General features: G+C 35.7%; 1 protein-coding gene across 2 annotated transcripts; it reads right to left on the minus strand.

Moving 5' to 3' along the window:
* Nucleotides 1-1,076: 1,076 nt before the first annotated feature.
* MYCT1 (MYC target 1) lies at nt 1,077-15,771 on the minus strand. Of its 2 annotated transcripts, none has more exons than XM_068551378.1 (2): nt 15,591-15,771; nt 1,077-1,707 (listed from the first exon to the last, which is right to left on the minus strand). In XM_068551378.1, exons 1-2 carry the CDS (start codon nt 15,769-15,771, stop codon nt 1,196-1,198), a joined length of 693 nt encoding a protein of 230 aa, XP_068407479.1. In that variant the 3' UTR covers nt 1,077-1,195. The 2 variants fall into 2 exon arrangements, with proteins under 2 accessions (XP_068407479.1, XP_068407480.1); XM_068551379.1 differs by having other exon boundaries at nt 1,077-1,616; nt 15,591-15,686.
* Between the last annotated feature and the right edge of the window lie 1,901 nt (nt 15,772-17,672).

Genomic DNA, 17,672 nt, shown 5'->3' on the forward strand with positions numbered 1-17,672 from the left:
AAATGAAAAAGGGCAGCCACAGGCATCTGGCCACTGAAGCTCTCTTCCTTTAGGAGGGTGGCTACCTGTGGAGGTGGACTCCTTAAATAACTATCTGCACCAAGGACCATTTGACATAGTTTAACCTTTGTGCAAAGACTCTTCACAGAAGCTGAAGTTGAAATTCATAGAGAAGCAAATAAAAGATGATGACCAATGAGTCCATCCGGGAAGGAGGATTCTTCATGGTTGTAACACCTATTTGGCTGAAAGACTTTCTCCCCACTAACCCTTCGTTATTTGTCTGTGAAGTTGCAGAAGATCCCTAGATAACGTGCTTTCCCAGTTGCTAGCTTTAAATGTAAGAAATAAAATTTATCCCTTAAAAAAAAAATGTAAGCTCAGTGTTAAAGTTTGTTTTTAGATCAAATGAATTGGATTTGCTGTTGTTGCTTTTATAACAATATAACCACAACAGTAAAGAAATGTTAAATCACCGTGTGAGTAAAAACAAGGATTTTGCCTCAGTGATGTGGATAACTATTCTTGGGGAAAGCACAAAAGGAGTCTGGGGGGAAAATAAGTGTCAGAATTATTACAGTATTCTGCAACACCCACTGAGTTCAGCTTCCTTTGCTTGATTCCCTCACTTCTCATAAATGAGTGGAATCAAGGAACTTTAGAATCTCCTATGTTCTGTCATTTTGTGTCCATATAATCCATTAAAAATCCAAGATGGTAATGTGGTTCACTTGTCTTTCTAAAGAAAATTAAATTAAAATTCCTTAGGATAGAAATTTTTTTTAAAAAAGTTATACACTTTTAAGTGATTTTTTCCCCTTTATAGTCACATTGGACAGCAAATGAGGATTGTAAACCACAAATATCTAAAGTTTTTATTTTAGTCTAAAATATATATACTGTATCCAGCTGATTCTTAGGTAAGAATCACTATCTTTAATAATTCTCACATCGAATACAAAATACATAAATATACAACTATTTGGAAAAATATTATTCTTTTGTGAGACAAAGAAAAAAGATGTGTTCAAAGAAAATGTGTTTTACATTGTAATGTCCAACTTGTGTGTGCTTGTTTCAGGTTAGAAACTCATTAGGCATTTGGGCCATGTCCTCAAAATTCTGTTTAGCCTATTTGTCATTTCCTTTCAATAAAAGACAAGAAAAGAGAGAAACAGAAACAAAAGCACCCTACTCAGGAATCCGGGAAAGCCTTTATGATTGACTCATAGGCAGGTGGGGCTGGTGTTGAAAGGCCAATCCGAAGACTGTGATTGGACCAGTGGAAATCAGGACGGCCCAGACTGTGGGAAGTGTTGATGGTGGAGGAGGTATTGGATGAAGGGAAAGTCACCAGCTGACTCTCAGTTTCCACGGGAAGTGGTGGACTTTGCAGAAACGGATGGAAAGTTGAGCCCCTGAAGCTTGATTTTCTTGGAAAGGAATTGGCTTGTTCCAGGGAAGCTTGGCGCTGGAAAGTGAGGCTTGCCAGGCTGAGGTTGCTTCGACGTTCACAGCCACTGTGGCGGTAAAATCCAGTTCTGTTGAGGCCATGGGTGTAAGAAGATCTAGATCTCCGGCTTGAACTCCACTGTGAGATGGGGGCACTGGCTCTTCTTCGAGACAAACAAACAAACAAAGCCCAAATAAATCCTCCAATTACAAGTACAGTTGCCATGGACACTGTGAAGGACGTTATAACACCCTCTGAAACAAAGAAAACAAAGAGGCAATTTGCTTTGTAAATAGGTGTCCAACTAAATACACAGGCAAAATACAAATGGTTACTATGGATTACATGATTAACTTAGATTTTTTTGGATTTGGGAAATAGAAGATGGTGCTAGGTGGATATGAATAAATGAAGCTGATATGCTTCCGTTTATCAAAGCAAAAGAATAAAGGATACAAAATGAGATTTTTTAACTGTAGCGTTCCACATTGTTTATGCTATTTTATTATCTTTAAGAAATTAGTAATTAAAAAGTCTCATTTTTTTTAAAAAGCCTGTTCTTTAGCTCATATATTTTATAGAGTTGCAAATATAGTCCAGAGATTATTTCCTTTAGAGTTACAGTAGCAACTAATGTGCCAAAAATTGATAAAAAATTTCATAGTCACATTGACTTTGCCTTTTCCTCTGTCTGCTTTCATCATCCCCACCAATGTCTTCCACCTGCAGGCTGCATGATGCCTCACTTCCTGTTCTCATTCTGAGACAGGAAGTGCTGGGCTAGAACCACCTGGGGGGCTGACTGATTTATGTCATATTTCCAGAACTAGTGGACTGTCACCTATATCTTTGACTCATTGATGACATGACCTATGCAGACTACTGTGCTCTTTCTTGGTTCCCAACCTGGTTCATGCTGTTATCATGCCCTTGTGATATGAAATTCCTGTCCCCTGATTCCCCAGGGAATCTCTGCTATAACGCCAGTATCCTCCAACTCACAGAACTTGTATTTGTCCAGATTTCCTGTTGCTAGGAAGGAAAAATGCCATTCCCAAATGGAAATTCTACCTTATCGCTTCTTCTTGTGAACTAAAAACATATTCTTGAATAAAACTGGGTAGCAGAGACCCTGCATTGAATCGAAAGACATGCTGGATATTAGAAGACCCTTCTGGCCTTATCACCCACCACATTTACCGACCCTCTACCCCCTGATCTAACCCACAAGCCACGTTGATTTTCCCACTATCCCAAAGCCTGTCTTTCTCTCTCAAATTCTGTGCATTTCAACATATTTTTCCTGATACCTGGATATAATTTTAAAATTTCTGTTTGGAAAACTCAGTATGCATTGAATTTTAAATACAGTCAACCCCAAAACTGAGTGTGGTCCATGAAAGAAGACCAGCAGAAAATCCATCAAGCTGACCCCAGCCCAAGTTGCCAGCCCACAGAATTGTGAGCTAAGTAAATGGTTGTTTTAAGTCACTATGTTTTGGGGTGGATTGTTACACAGCAAAAGATGACTGATTTAGGGTGCCAAACTCAGCTCTATTCCTAACATACTGTGTGATTTTTATAAAATTTATTTAGACTCACTTATTTTATTACTTTCTTCAAATGAAGGGGTTAGATTTTATGATTGCCAAAGTTCCCTCCAGTTTATCGTTGCAATCTATGATGGTATACACAAAATCTATGATGCAGAAATAACAAAACAAACCAATATTAACAAACACAAAAGAAAAATCATTGCTCCTTAATTTTTGGATATATTTTAGTGTCTTTCCACCTTATATTGTCACATTTATCTCCCATGGTAAGACTATATTTGTTATGTCCTATTTTCACAATTATCACAAATGCTTATATCAAAATCCTCTAAAACAACTATTTAAGTCAAATCTAAGCAATAAATTCTTTATACTAAGAAGATGACTTCTGAAATACAAGATGATTTATGACAGATCTTCTAGACCCAGTATTGTTCTTCAAAAATGTCTCTCATCAAAATAATATTGAGTCATAGCCTTAAAGTGCAATCTCTTGAGACTGGGATTTCATAGAGTTAGGCTTGCTCTGGAAAAAGCAATAAACACAGTCAGAACCTAAAATTAGCCTTATTGATAATACAGTAAAATTCCACATTAACTGGTACTTATCAGTGCCCCAAAATTTGGAACCTAAAAATGGAATTATAGAAAATCTGGGCTGCCAAGGCAGTGAAACCATGTAAATCAGAATTTTCCAAAATTTCTTCTAAAAAACAATAGAGAAAAACAAGATGACCAAATAAAAATATACAAAACCATGCCTTCAGCATAATTAGAAGATGGAAAAAAAATTCAAACTTCAATTTACCTAAAAAATAAACAGTGGGGGACTTCCCTGGTGGCACAGTGGTTAAGAATCTGCCTGCCAATGCAGGGGACACAGTTTCGAGCCCTGGTCCGGGAAGATCCCACATGCCTCGGAGCAACTAAGCCCATGCGCCACAGCTACTGAGCCTGCATTCTAGAGCCTGCGAGCCACAACTACTGAAGCCTGTGCACCAAGAGCCTGTGCTCCGCAACAAGAGAAGCCACCGCAATGAGAAGCCTGCGCACCGCAAGAAGAGTAGCCCACGCTCTCCACAATTAGAGAAAGTCCGTGGGCAGCAACGAAGACCCAATGCAGTCAAAAATTTAAAAATTAATTAATTAATTAATTAATTAATTAAAAAATAAAATAAGCAATGGAAAATAGAAACCAGTAAATTAAAAATAAATGATGGAAAACAGAAACCAGTAAATTATCTCCCATACTTCTACCACAAGCTATCATGGAGAAGAAGGGCAATTCTGGAAATACTGTAAAAATAATGAAAAGGTGAACTGGTCCATGAGCACGCTGACTATAGGAAACAGACTTACAAGTGAATATAGGTATGGGAAGAGGCAGTCTTGGAAAGTAACCTTCCTGTAGGGAAGAAAAGAATCCAAGCACAAAAGATCACATATTTTATATTCTACTTACATGAAATGTCCAGAACACACAAACTATACAGATGGAGAGTAGCTTAGTGATGGTCTAGGGCAAGGGGGTGAGATGGAAGGGAATGGGAGGGACCTCTAATGGGGACAGGTTTCTTTTTGAAGGATAAAATGTTCTTAAATCAGATTGTGGTGGTGGTCACACAACTCTGTAACTATAAAAAAGAACATTTAATTGTATACTTTAAGTGGGTGAATTACATAGTCTGTGAAATATATCTCAATAAAGCTGTTTAAAAAAAGAAAGAAAGAAAAGGATAGGTACTTTTGGGGAGCCACACAATGAAGAAAAGAGGCAAGATTGAGGGAAACTTGGGGATCCTTCAAAACAAAAGAAAATTTAAAACAAAGGACATACAATCCCTCCCCACCTTCATCTCCTAAAAATAAAAATCAACCAGTAAAAACCAACCAAACACACACATACACGCACACACACACACACACACACACACAGAAAGTCAACCAGTAAAAAAAAACCACGCTTTGCTACACTGAGGAAAGGATGAATCTAGAATGACTCTCAGGCTCTGGCTTGGGCAGGTGAGGGTGGATAGGTTGATACTAGTATCATTCATCCAAACAGGGAAGAAATGTGAGAATGTAGAACTGGGGCTGAAGCTGATATTAGAAAGATGTTGAATTTGTGTGTCCCTGGGATATATATTTGGAATTCAGGGTTAAATAAATATGGAGCTTAAAGAGAAGCAAAACTGGGAATCTTCATGCTACAAGAGTTCAACCATTCATGGAAAGCATTTCTACTAAAGGAAAGGAATATGTTTATAGAAGCGAGTTAAGAACAAACTTCCAGGAAAACCAGAATTTAACCGGTGGTGGAAGTCAACACCAGGGAAACAAAGAAGGGCTAATTAGGGTGGTCCACAGAGACAAGAGAGATTACTAGCACTGAATCAAAGTGAGGAGAGAATTTTAGGTAGTATGATTAGCAACCAGATGCCCCAGAGATATTTACTATTCATTTGTTAACACATAAAGCACCCACTAGATACCAAGTACTGCTAAGTACAGAGAGAGCAGGGAAGAAAATAAAGTCTCAGCCCTAGTAGAGTTAACAGTCTAGAAGACTTAAAATAAGAAAAATGTCCTTTAGATGTGGCAATGAGTGGGTCATTGGCCACTTTACCTGCAATAAGTTGGGGGTCAGATGATGGAAGACCATGAGTACTTCTCCAAGAAGTTCAACCTCTCCACTGTGGGCAAAGAGGCTTGAGCAAAATTACCCATTAGGAAGGATGAAGATGGAGCAGGTAGTGATATCTGTGGTAGACTGAAAGCAGAGAAACAGGGAGGATAGTGAAGCAATGGTTCCAACATGCAGTAATAATGGTTTAATCTGGGAAGTTGTAGTAAGAATAGGAAAGAACCTGGTCATGAGAGACCCAAAGTGAAAAGAATGTAAAAATTATTCCAAAGTATCATACCACCTAATGTCCTAGAAATAAGACATTGAGGGGGGTAGTGGTGATAAACTGAGGCTTAGATACTCTTGCTCCCATGATGTAAATGATAATGTTATTTTCTAGCAGTAATTTAATAATCAGATTAAATTATGTTTTAGAAATTTTAGCATCTGCTTACTTTATTATACTTACTTGTCTTTGCCATTTTATGCCATAATAGTTTATCAGAGAATAGATTTGCTGGATCAAATTTTAATTATTAGTATAATCATTATAAAGTTCCTTTAAGTTTTGTGTTGCTTATAATGGCTACTTAAATTCTGGATTTCACTGAAAAAAATGTTTTAGTTGCTCTTAGAAAAGAGCTAAGTAAAAATCATGAACTGCTCAAATACTTCATAAAACCCAGTCCTTTTGTCTTCTTTCCAAATAAGTACGTGAGTCCAGGCATTTTGCTAAATTTGGTTCTTTGGTTAAGAAAAATACCTAATTTTACCTTATTTCAGTGAGTTTTTGGCAATCTTTGTTTTTGTGTGGCATATTGCACATATTTGAATAATTTATTACTGTACATTGTCATCAGTTGCCCCTGAAAGAGTTTATTCATTAGTTTATACTCCAGAGAATCCATGAGTTGATTACCGTGAGAAACTTTAATCAAAGAATATGAATAAACTCACTCAGATTTTCTGTCTTCCTATTTAGAATAGATGAATGAAAGAGATATTATGATCCATCTTAATGCTATTATGCCCTTGAGTAGGAAAATAATGCATTAGGTAGACACTTCATTGGTAAACTGTAAGCTCCTTTTAAATTTGAACTTTTATTATTCCAAGATAGAAAGGTTTCATTCACTAAAACTGTGATTAAGAAAATTTTGATGTTTGGAGGAATATAGTTTATAAAATGCAAACCTATTTTTATTTTATTATTGTGGTAAACAGTAATATCCATTTCTAATTTGATTAATTTAATTTATAGGTCTTGGACACTATTTTAAGTGTACTATATCACTTAACTGTCAAACAACCCAATTAGGGAAATGCTTTATTTCTTTGGTGTGTTCTAAGAAAATATTAATCTAAAATAAAAGTGAAAATGCATAAAAATTATATCAATTTAATACCAGATTTAGTAACCTGTTACGGACAGAGATACTTGGGGAAAATAGGTAAGGCAGTATTATGTATTCTACAGTTATACTTCCCTAAATCAACAGCCTCCACTGGAGAATTTTAAGTATGAACAACTTCAGATATAGAATCAGAGATACAAGGTTTCAATTAAAACAAACTCTTAAAAATGTTTCAGCTCACACTCCTAATTTTATTTTTTATTTCTTACTTTTTTTTTTGGCTGCACTGAATGGTGGGCAGGATATTAGTTCCCTGACCAGAGATCGAACCCGTGCCCCCTGCAGTGGAAGTGTGGGGTCTTAACCACTGGACCACCAGGGAAGTCCCACAGTCTCCTAATTTTATTGATATTGAAACAGAGTCTAAGGTTTATGTTGTAGAACTAACAAAATTTATTTTAATAATTGAATATTGACAACTAGCACTGGTCGGGGGGCTTTCACTCAGGTATGACATAAAATGAAAAGACAAATACTCAAGTTTGCAAAGTACATGTCCTTGCTTTTGTGTATAAACCAATGTAACCACTAGGGTCTGATGGAAGATTCCAAATATCTCAGGATATAAGCAGGTATAACAGATAAGATTAAAGAGACATATTTACTTTATTTTGACTATTTCGATTTAAAGTTTACAGCATTCCTATACATGGTCTCAGTGTACATGCCTTTTGAGCCTCTCTACCACAGTCTCTTCTGACAAATAAAATGTTCCAAAAGGTTAATCTATAGAGAAAAGTAGCATAAGGTTCATTTCAAGAAAAAAAAGAAAATAGAAACTTTTAAAATGTAGAATCAAGGGGAAATAATTTTACTTCATGTAATTACAATGTAATGCAACTAAAAAGACCAAATGATTGCCTTAGAAAAGATAGATCCCTCTTTAAAGGAAAAAAGGAACAAACTCTAACATTAGCAGGGCATAGCATATAAATTAAGTGTTGTTATCCTATTTTGTAACCTGTGTCTATACAACTACCAAGGGGCTGGCACATAAGTCCTCAATAAATGACAGCTATTATTACTAATGGTATATAACTTTCCCAAGTCATTTTACCCTTCCTGGCCTAATGATAATTGTCACTATAGTCCCTTCCAATTCTAAGATTCTAATATTGAATCTGGTTTTCAATAAATCTTACCCATACCTAGAATTCTGTCCATTAGTGTCAAAATTTAGTAGAGGTCACCATCTAGTGGCCTTGAGTTGAATCGTTCTGATATCTGAAAAGTGATTTTATCTTTGACAACAGAACATTCACAAAATCTTTTCCAGTTGTAAGAATCATTAAGCTTAGCTATTATTGAAGTAGGCTATGCTGTTCTTGGTACCCTAGAGTATACAGGAGGATGGTTCAGACAATAAGACTTCGGCAAAAATCGTTTTTAGGAGGAATTATATTTAAGGTTCAGAAAACTTTTAATTACAATACTTTAAACAAAGAGTAAGTATTTCCTATGTGTATCTCATCTCCCGGAAAATCCTATTGGGTCTGTTTTCAGAATATATCCACAGTTCAACTTCTCATTGTCTACTCTGCTACCTCCCTGATCCAAGTCAGAATCATCTGTGACCTGGTCTCTTACTATAGCCTTCTCTCTTGTTCCTGCTTCTCTCCTTGCTCAATTCTCAATACAGTAGCCAGAGTGAACCTTTGAAAGTATTAGTCAAATCACATCACTCTTCTGTTCTAAACCCTTCATTTCTCCCAGAGTAAATGTAAACTCTCCCAAATGGCCTTAAAGCTCCAATTTGATCTGTTCTCAATTATCTGTGCTCATCACTATTCTTCCCCTGGCTCATTCAGCTCCATCCACACTGCCCTGTTTGCCATTCCTTAAACACATCAGCTATGCTCCCAATTTAGGGCCTTGTGCTTGCGGTAACCTATTCCTGAAACTCTTTTATCAGCCATCTACAAGGGTGACTTCAGGTCTTTGCTCACATGTCACCTTCTCATTGAGGCTTACCCTGACCGCCCTATGTAAATTTTATCCTGTCCCACTTCTGATGCCTAACTGCCACCCTTGATTTTCTTTTTTCTTTCTGGCTTACTGGAAACTAGACTCAATTGTAGGACAAGCAAGGAAAAATCTGGGAGATCTGGAAGTAGTTTTGACCAAAGTCACAAGGCGTAAGTCATACTCTGAATATAATTAGTCAACAGTATTGTTAGAGTAGAAGGTAAGTTAAATTATGTTCAGAAGGAACAGGGTAGACCATCACTTTCTGTGTGTGATAAACTAACATGTATCAAACCACTGGGACCAATTATAAAATACAGATCAATAATATTTTTTTAAATCTGGTTGAAGCCATCAGAGACCTACCCAAACTGCTGACTTGAGGGAGCAAATTCTAAGAGAAAAGAAAATCTCTCATACAGTAATCTGTAAAGCAAGGCAAAAGAGGCAAAAAATCTGAGTAGAACTCTGTGCAATCTCAGTAGGCTTGGAAAACAAAGACTGGATTTCAGGTGATACCAAGGAGGATAGACTCTGGGAAATATTCTAGACTCTGAGTTGGGCTTCCAAACAGCTATTCCCTAAGAGTAATAGCAAACAGGAAAAAAAGTAGACCTCACAAAGATAGAAACACAGCTGACCCTTGAACAACACAGGTTTGAACTGCACAGGTCCACTTATACATGGATTTTTTTTCAATAAATACATAATTAGTGGTTTCCTCTGGGGATGACGTAGACAGGGATTGACTAGGAAGTGTCATTAGGGAACTTTTGGGTTGGAGATAATGTTCTGTATCTTGATCGGGGCTTGGGTTACTCAGGTGTGTATGTATTTGTCAAAATTCAGCAAATGTTCAGTTATGATCTGTGCACTTCATTTTTGATCATTTTACACATTTTATCGTATGTACATTTGACCTTAAAAAGAAAAAAAAACTTAAAAATATTGAATTCCAGTTAATAATATACATGCTGAATTAATTAGTGGGAAGTGTACTGATATCTGCAACTTACTTGGAAACATAAACTAATAGATTGGTAGATAGAATGAATATTATAAAAATGTTAATAGTAGAATCCAGGCGGTAGGTATATGGATATTCCCTGTAAAATTCTTCAAATTTTTCTGTATATTTGAACACTTTCATAATAAATTTTAGAAAAACATATGAGAGAAGATCATGAACAACTTTAAGTTAACACATTTAGAAATTTACTTCAAACGGGCAAATTCCTAGAAAATACAATTCCTTCCCTAAAGCAATCAAAGAAGCAGTAGAATATCTGAGTAGTCCAATATTGTTAAACAAATTGACTTTTCATTTAAAGCCTTCCTATTAAAAATACTACCGATAATTACGCTGGTGAACTTTTTCAAACATTTAAACAATAAACAATGCCACTCTTACACAAATGTTTCCAGATAATAGAAAACAATTCCTACCCTGTTTTAGGAAACCTGCATAACACTGATACCAAAACCTGACAAGGCTATTATAAGAAAAGACTACTATAGGCAAATTTCTCTCCTTAATGTAGATGCAGAAGTTCTAAAGTCAGGAACCTATCAAAAAATACATTCTTCTAGGCTCTGCTCCATACCTACTGAATCATAATCTCTGAGCATGGAGTTCAGTGAGAAATGAATCTTCAAACTTCTCTCTATGGAACTGAGATACAGCAGTTTTAAAGAAAAGCATTTGTTATTCAAACTTCCTAGGTAACTGATATAAAGGAAGTAATTAGAAGGCTGTTAATATGAAATGTCCAAGAGTTTTTAAAGTGGAAATTAAAGATATGAATTTGAAATATAGTCAGTATTTGTTTACTATTTGGGAAGAGGGAATATAAAGAACATCACTGGGATGCGTGCCCAGCAAAACTTTCTCCCTCCTCAACCTCTCTGGAAACAACCTACTCCCATCTGCTGAGGGAGGTCTCTAAGTGACATATTTTTCCACAGGTTAAGAAATAAAATTTTCAGCTATTAACCAAGGTTTTCTGCCCTTGACTGCACTTGAGTGCCCAACAAATCAACTAACAATCCTCCATCTCAATTATCTGGTGGAGGATTAGGGCTGTTATCAAGGATACCCAGAATAAAGAAAAAGTTAATGTTTAGAATTGGTAATAGGATTATTAAATACATAGAATAGATGATAGTCTTGAAAACCAATTGTTTTACTGCAATCACTAGACAATGTGAGACAGAGAAAAGTGTTTTGGTTTTTTTTGTTTGTTTGTTGCAGTTTCAAAATGCTAAGAGCCTAAAGGACTCAAGAACATACCTTTTTACTATAATGAACTGTAGTGGGAAAAATAAACCATGGTCTACGAGTCATGCCCTTGTCAGTTTGGGCTGCCCTTTAAATACCATAGACTGGGTGGCTTAAACAACAGATGTTTATTTCTCACAGTTCTGGGGTCTAGGAAATCCAAGATCCAGGTGCCAGCATGATCAGGTTCTGGAGAGATCCCACGTCCTTGCCTCAGTGCATACACGCAGACAGAGAGAGAAAGAGCACCATCTCTTCCACTTCTTTTAAGGCCCTTAACCCCATCATGGCGTCCCCACCCTCTAATTTAACCCAAATTACACCCAAAGGTCCTATCTCCAGATAACACTGCATTGGGGGTTAAGGCTTCAACATATGAACGGTGGAGGAGACATAAACATTCAATCCATAACAAGTAAACTTTCAGAAGCAGTGTAAAGAGGAGATGTTTTGGAGAGAGAAGAAGGGCTATAAACTATGTGACCAGTAAGAGTTCTGGAGAAGGGGCCATCACTCCATCTCTGCCTGTGATGAGCTACAGATTGATTTAGGGAATGCCAGAGAAATTGGTATCCATTCCCATCTTCTTAGAGGGATCCAGATGGGAAAGATGACAATCCCCTCTGAGAAACTCTGGGTCCCTGAAAAGCAGAGGAGGAATGAGGAAGTGTGGACATTAGTATATCCAGGTCTAGGGGTCTGATATACAGTCCAAATTCCCACAGCTCCAGGGTTATGGGAGAGCATTCAACATTGTTCTGTGCCACTGAGACAGAAGGAAAAGTACCTGAATAAGAGCCAGTAGACCAGAAAGGAAAAATCATGACATTAGCAAATGTTGCACAGACACCATACGAGTCAAATTTTATGGTAAGAGCCCTCAGCAGGGGAGGCAAGAAAAAAGGGCAATTCCCCTAAAGCAGATGAGAAATACACATCAGTAGTCAGCAGAGACCAGAACTTGATCAAGAACCAATGGCCCTCTCCTTCCAATACCCTTGATAGTGTATAGCTACCACCACTGTCCCTTTCCAACTTTAGAGAAAAGTCCTAAGGAAGAGGAAAGTGGGGAGACTTGAAGTAAGTAAATTGAAAATAATTATGTTAAATCAGGTCAAACTTTTACAGTGACATTCAAAACTACACAAATCTTTCTCAAGTCATTCACACTTCTCCACAAATACGGCTTGTGTGTTTTTACTTCTGCATATTTGCTGATAACACTTCTCCTGAACTCCCTGAAATTCTCCAACTATGACTTATTTATCTCACTAACACCTGACACATTGACTAATATATAAGGAGTGGCCAGTCAATGCTTCTGAGTAAACTAATGAACTGGATAGATAAACGGATGAAAGGATGAGTTAATAAGTTAATGTAGGAAAAATGAATGACTACAATGTTCTTCCTACAATTGTCTCCCTATTTGAAACTCATCTGATTTATAGGAACAGATAAAGCCTCGGTTTTTTTTCTAAGGAGGATTTAGGGACCATTTCTGCCATATTTGTCTTTCTAACTCATAACAATCATTGCCATTTTAATGTACATTATCTCGTATTATTCCATGACAGTATAGGCATATATTTGCATATTTATGGTCACATAATCTCCTCCAAGAGTGTAATCTTCTTGAGGACAGACGTTATAGTTTTGGTGAGGATTAAATGAGGTGAATAAATACAAGTTCTTAAACCAATAAATTCCCCAATTTTTCACAATGCTAGACAAAAGGGAAAAACACAAGTGGTAAGGCAAGAAGTATAACCAAACGGTCTTCTTTAATACTCTGAATACCAAAAAACTAACCAAGTTTAACAACACTTGTCTATTTCATTAAAGCAGAGCGCAGCAAACTTTCACAGGTTATGTTTCCTGCTGCCTTCATGGGGGATGTTTGTAGGGAAGGGAAATGCATCAAAGAAAGCAAAAGTGAGAAATGCAAGGTGGTGGTCTTCAGCTGTGTTGTCCTCTCAGGCCAACTTTATTGCCCACCTTCGCACTAATTACTGTAATGTTTGCACAACATTTAATAAGTTTTAATGGGTGATCACCAAAAAAATTCAAGCTATCACTATTGGTAATAACCTGGTATCATTATCTTATTTTTCAACATTCATTAAAGTAAATCAGGAAAATTATATTTGGAAAACAACTTTCATGCAGCCTAAGTTTGGGAAATTCATATGGTTAAATGTACAAGTTTTGCTTCTCTAAACTGTTCTTTCTCTATTCTCTGAATTCAAAGTGCCAAGCAGACAATTGATTTTGGAAGCAATAGGCAATGTATTGCACTGTACTTTATAAGATTTTCAAATAATATTTTTGCGGAGACAGTGATGTAGATATCAATTTAGATACAAAAAGGAAATAAAAATTTAAAAGATCAACATTTATATTTTAGGAAATTTTTACATTTCATATATTCACATTTACATTTTTGCATTTTACACTTGATATTTTCTTGAACCCCAGAGGAACTAATGTGATCTTTTATATATTTTCCCCATATCATCAAACGTTATAACATTGTATCTACTCAACATATTTGTTTGGCTTTGTTAATGCTTATCAAGGTAACACTCCCCTTCCTGGTTTTCATTATTTCCATCTATTTTCTGTTGTATTCACAAAGTAAGATAAAGAAACACTAGGAACTATCTTTGGAACAATAAGTTTGAATTCTTTCTTAAGCATAGATTTCTATATTAAAAAAAAATTTTCAGGATTGGTAAATAGACTCCAATTAAACATTCTGTTTTTAATTGAGGTTTATTTTATGATTATTATCCATGTTTTAACCAGTAGATAATGATTTTTTTTCCGTAAGTCTTTAAGTAAACCTGAAATTTAACTTTGGCCTGAAAAAAATTGATTTGGCTTTTACAGATTATTTTTTGCAGTAAGAATTACTTTACTTACGAATAATCTATTTAGTTACTTATTTTTGCAATGATGAATTTAGGGTAAACACACTCTAGCTATTTTTTAGCGTGTGTTTAGCACATTCACTTTCTCTGTAAAGGAGGACAGCAAACTGTATTGTAAGAAACCTATATAAGTAAGACTCCCACAATTCAAAGATTTATTGTCTATTGGTTTCTACATAGAATAACTTATTACCAAAGCCATTCTTTACAATATGCAAGTATGATTTACTTTCTTTTTCTTAATTTTTTAATAATTACATTATGATGTTTATTAATATCCCTCATTTTCAGACTTGAAACAAACATAAATGTTGATGGTAAAAAAGAATTAATTCCTTCCATGCAGATTTCTGTGATGGGGGACGACTAGGTAGGTTGTTAGGAGCAGGCAGCATCGCTGCTCATTTTTCACCTGATAGTTCCCAAAACGTACCTTGGAATCACAACGGAAAGTCTGAAATAGTTCTCTGTGGAGATGAAACATTTGTTCTGGGCCAATAAATAGGGCTATCGATCTCTTCATAAACTCCATTATCTTCTTTAAAGTTTTTTTCTGGATTTAACTCAACTTGCCCCCTTTATTTTTTAAATTTCCCTGAACCCAAGCACCCGTGTCAATTTCATGCCTCAGCCCTTCTCCCTGTGTCTCCAGCCTTGGAAGACTCGTGGTTTTGACCTCAGCTCGGTCCTGCTGCTGCTAACTGCCTAGAAGCTGTGTCTGAACCCAGCCAAAAGCTACTTTGTATTTTTCCTTTTTTCCCCTTGATAGGCTTTCTTTATAATGTTATTTGTGGTGTTATTTCCACTTGTTCTGTTACAGTTTTTTCGTCTAATTTCATACGATTTCTTATTTAATCATGTCATCACACTCCTTCAGTACAGATTTATTATTTAGATTCACTTTGGAAATTAAAGAATATAACATTGACAATGTAAGTTAAAATAATCTCTATAGAAATTCTCAGTTTCATTAAACAAGGTACATAATCTATATAACCATAAGACAAATAAAACTTAATTTTCCAACAAATCAATTATCAATTTCCAAACAGCAATGACTTACAAATTTTTTCTCAGTTTTATTCTTACTGTTTTCTAATTAGCATTTCCTATTATTTTCTTATTATTTTGTAACACCAGCCATAATCTATACGTGTTGCCCAGATTCTCCTTGAATGACTTCATAGCCCACTTTATGGACATTTTATATGAACAAATTGTTTGTAATAAATCTATGAAAACTTTAGGTAATCAATTTACCATAAAAAAAATGGCTCAGAGACTTCCAATGTTTCAATAACTTTCAGGCAGTACATTTCTCTGCATCCTAATTTTAAATTAAAAACAGTTAAAGAAAATCTTACCCCAAAAGTTTTCTGGCCATGGACTCCCTAAACTTGTGTTATTAGCCATAATATCCACAAGGAAGAGAAAAGCGAGAAGAAAAACCAGTATGTCCAAAAGAAGCACTTTGATTTTATGTCTTTGTGGTTCAGCAGGAGAAAAATAATTTTCACACAACCCCTCATATACTTGTGTTTGCATAAAAGGAAATAAGTATATCATGTTTCCTGCTTTTATACTCAAATTAGCAACTGTTTTTCTTATCTTGGAATTCCACACGGTTCCTGAGACACAAAACAATTTCCTTCTCGTCATTTCCTCAGCTGAATTGCTAAGTACCCTCCTTTCCACCATCTCCAAACTGCTTTGGGGATAAGAGGCTCCTTTTCTTGTTCTTTCCTCTTCTCCTACTGATACAGAGGAAGATTCCAAACTCTCAGCTACAGCTGAGATATAAATCTAACTGGGGTTAAACTTATATCAGGTAAAGAAATAGACTGCTTTCCAATGTTTGAAAGCTATACTTAGGTAGTAAGTCAGGGGGGGAAGCTCTTCAGAAATCCATATTCTGTTCCAGTACAATTAATTTTATCTAATACCTATTCTATAACTCAGTTACTTACTAAAATTCTTAATGTCTCTTGCTCTATTTGGGATGTTGATTTTGAAAAGTCATTTCTTCATTTCATTAATACCTCTAAAATGTTATTTATATTTAATTTTTTATGAAAATTGGTAGGTAAATATGAGAAAAAACAGTTTCTACACTGAAGGGCCCTACTTAAAACTAATTAGGGGCAACCTAAATGCAAATATTCAATTACGACAGAATGGTAAGCCTTATAGTAAGCAGTACAATGATAACAGTATGTTCTTCTTCATGGAGGAGTGATGACTTTGGTACTGTGTATGACAGTATGAAAATAATTTTACCAACTGGAGAAAGAGTAATAAGGTAGAAAGAACAACATCACCAAATGTAGAGAATGGACTTGAGGACACGGGGAAGGGGAAGGGTAAGCTGGAACGAAGTGAGCTGGAACGAAGTGAGAGAGTGGCATGGACATATATACACTACCAAATGTAAAATAGATAGCTGGTGGGAAGCAGCTGCATAGCACAGGGAGATCAGCTTGGTGCTTTGTGACCACCTAGAGGGGTGGGATAGGGAGGGTGGGAGGGAGATGCAAGAGGGAGGAGATATGGGGATATATGTATATGTGTAGCTGATTCACTATGTTATAAAGCAGAAACTAACACACCATTGTAAAGCAATTATACTCCAATAAAGACGTTAAAAAAAAAAAGAGAGGAATCATGACAATTCATTTTGTGGGTATTCTGGATGCATATAGTGGAAAGTGCGCTATGGGAAAGAATTACATGAGACTTCTCAAGAGATATAGATTAGTTAAAATTTCAAGAGTCTTTGTCTGCAAGCTTAACAAGCTTAGCCTGGATCCACTGAGCATTGGGAAGCCATTGGAAGTAGGAGTAACAGTGCCCACCCGTACTTAATAAATTCACTAAACTGCATTCAAGAATCTGGTTTCCTCCATCTTTGATTAACTCTAGCATTAACTCTTGTGTAACTTGCATTCATCCTAATTGTCATCACAATATGATTTAGTGTGAAGCAGTAATCATCTTCATGAAATCTGTAATATATTCCTGAGTAGATCTAGGAAAGTCTGAAAAAAAACATAATATGAAGTTGAGCACATATAAATTTTTGCCTTCCTAATTCTCTAAAAATTAGGTTGTTTCTGCTCATTTTCTTAATTTTGATATATTTACATTAACTTTAAATTCTTTGGAAATTAAAATAGAGACACCTAAAGGAGAATAGTGGAATATTATAAAAAATTTAGAGATTTCACTGAGCACATATGAAAACTTATCTCTATAATATTCTTGTTAAGGTTTATTTCCATATAATTGAGTAAATAAAATACTTATCTTTTTGCTTAAAAAAACAAAAAAAGGGACTCATATTTTAATAGTTATCTTTACTTTTCAAAATTTTTGACAGAATTTATAAAAATAGAAAATTAAAAGACTATCTTATTTCTGGAAAAACATAATCTGGATGAAAATATATT

The sequence above is a fragment of the Eschrichtius robustus genome, chromosome 9 (assembly GCF_028021215.1).
Source record: "Eschrichtius robustus isolate mEscRob2 chromosome 9, mEscRob2.pri, whole genome shotgun sequence".
Classification (NCBI taxonomy): domain Eukaryota; kingdom Metazoa; phylum Chordata; class Mammalia; order Artiodactyla; family Eschrichtiidae; genus Eschrichtius; species Eschrichtius robustus.

Excerpts from the sequence above, each read along its gene's own strand:
- MYCT1 (XM_068551378.1), bottom strand. The coding sequence starts at position 15,771 with ATGCAAACACAAGTATATGAGGGGTTGTGTGAAAATTATTTTTCTCCT. Across the intron at positions 1,708-15,590 it reads ATGGCCAGAAAACTTTTGGG|AGGGTGTTATAACGTCCTTC; the intron begins GTAAGATTTTCT and ends TCTTTGTTTCAG.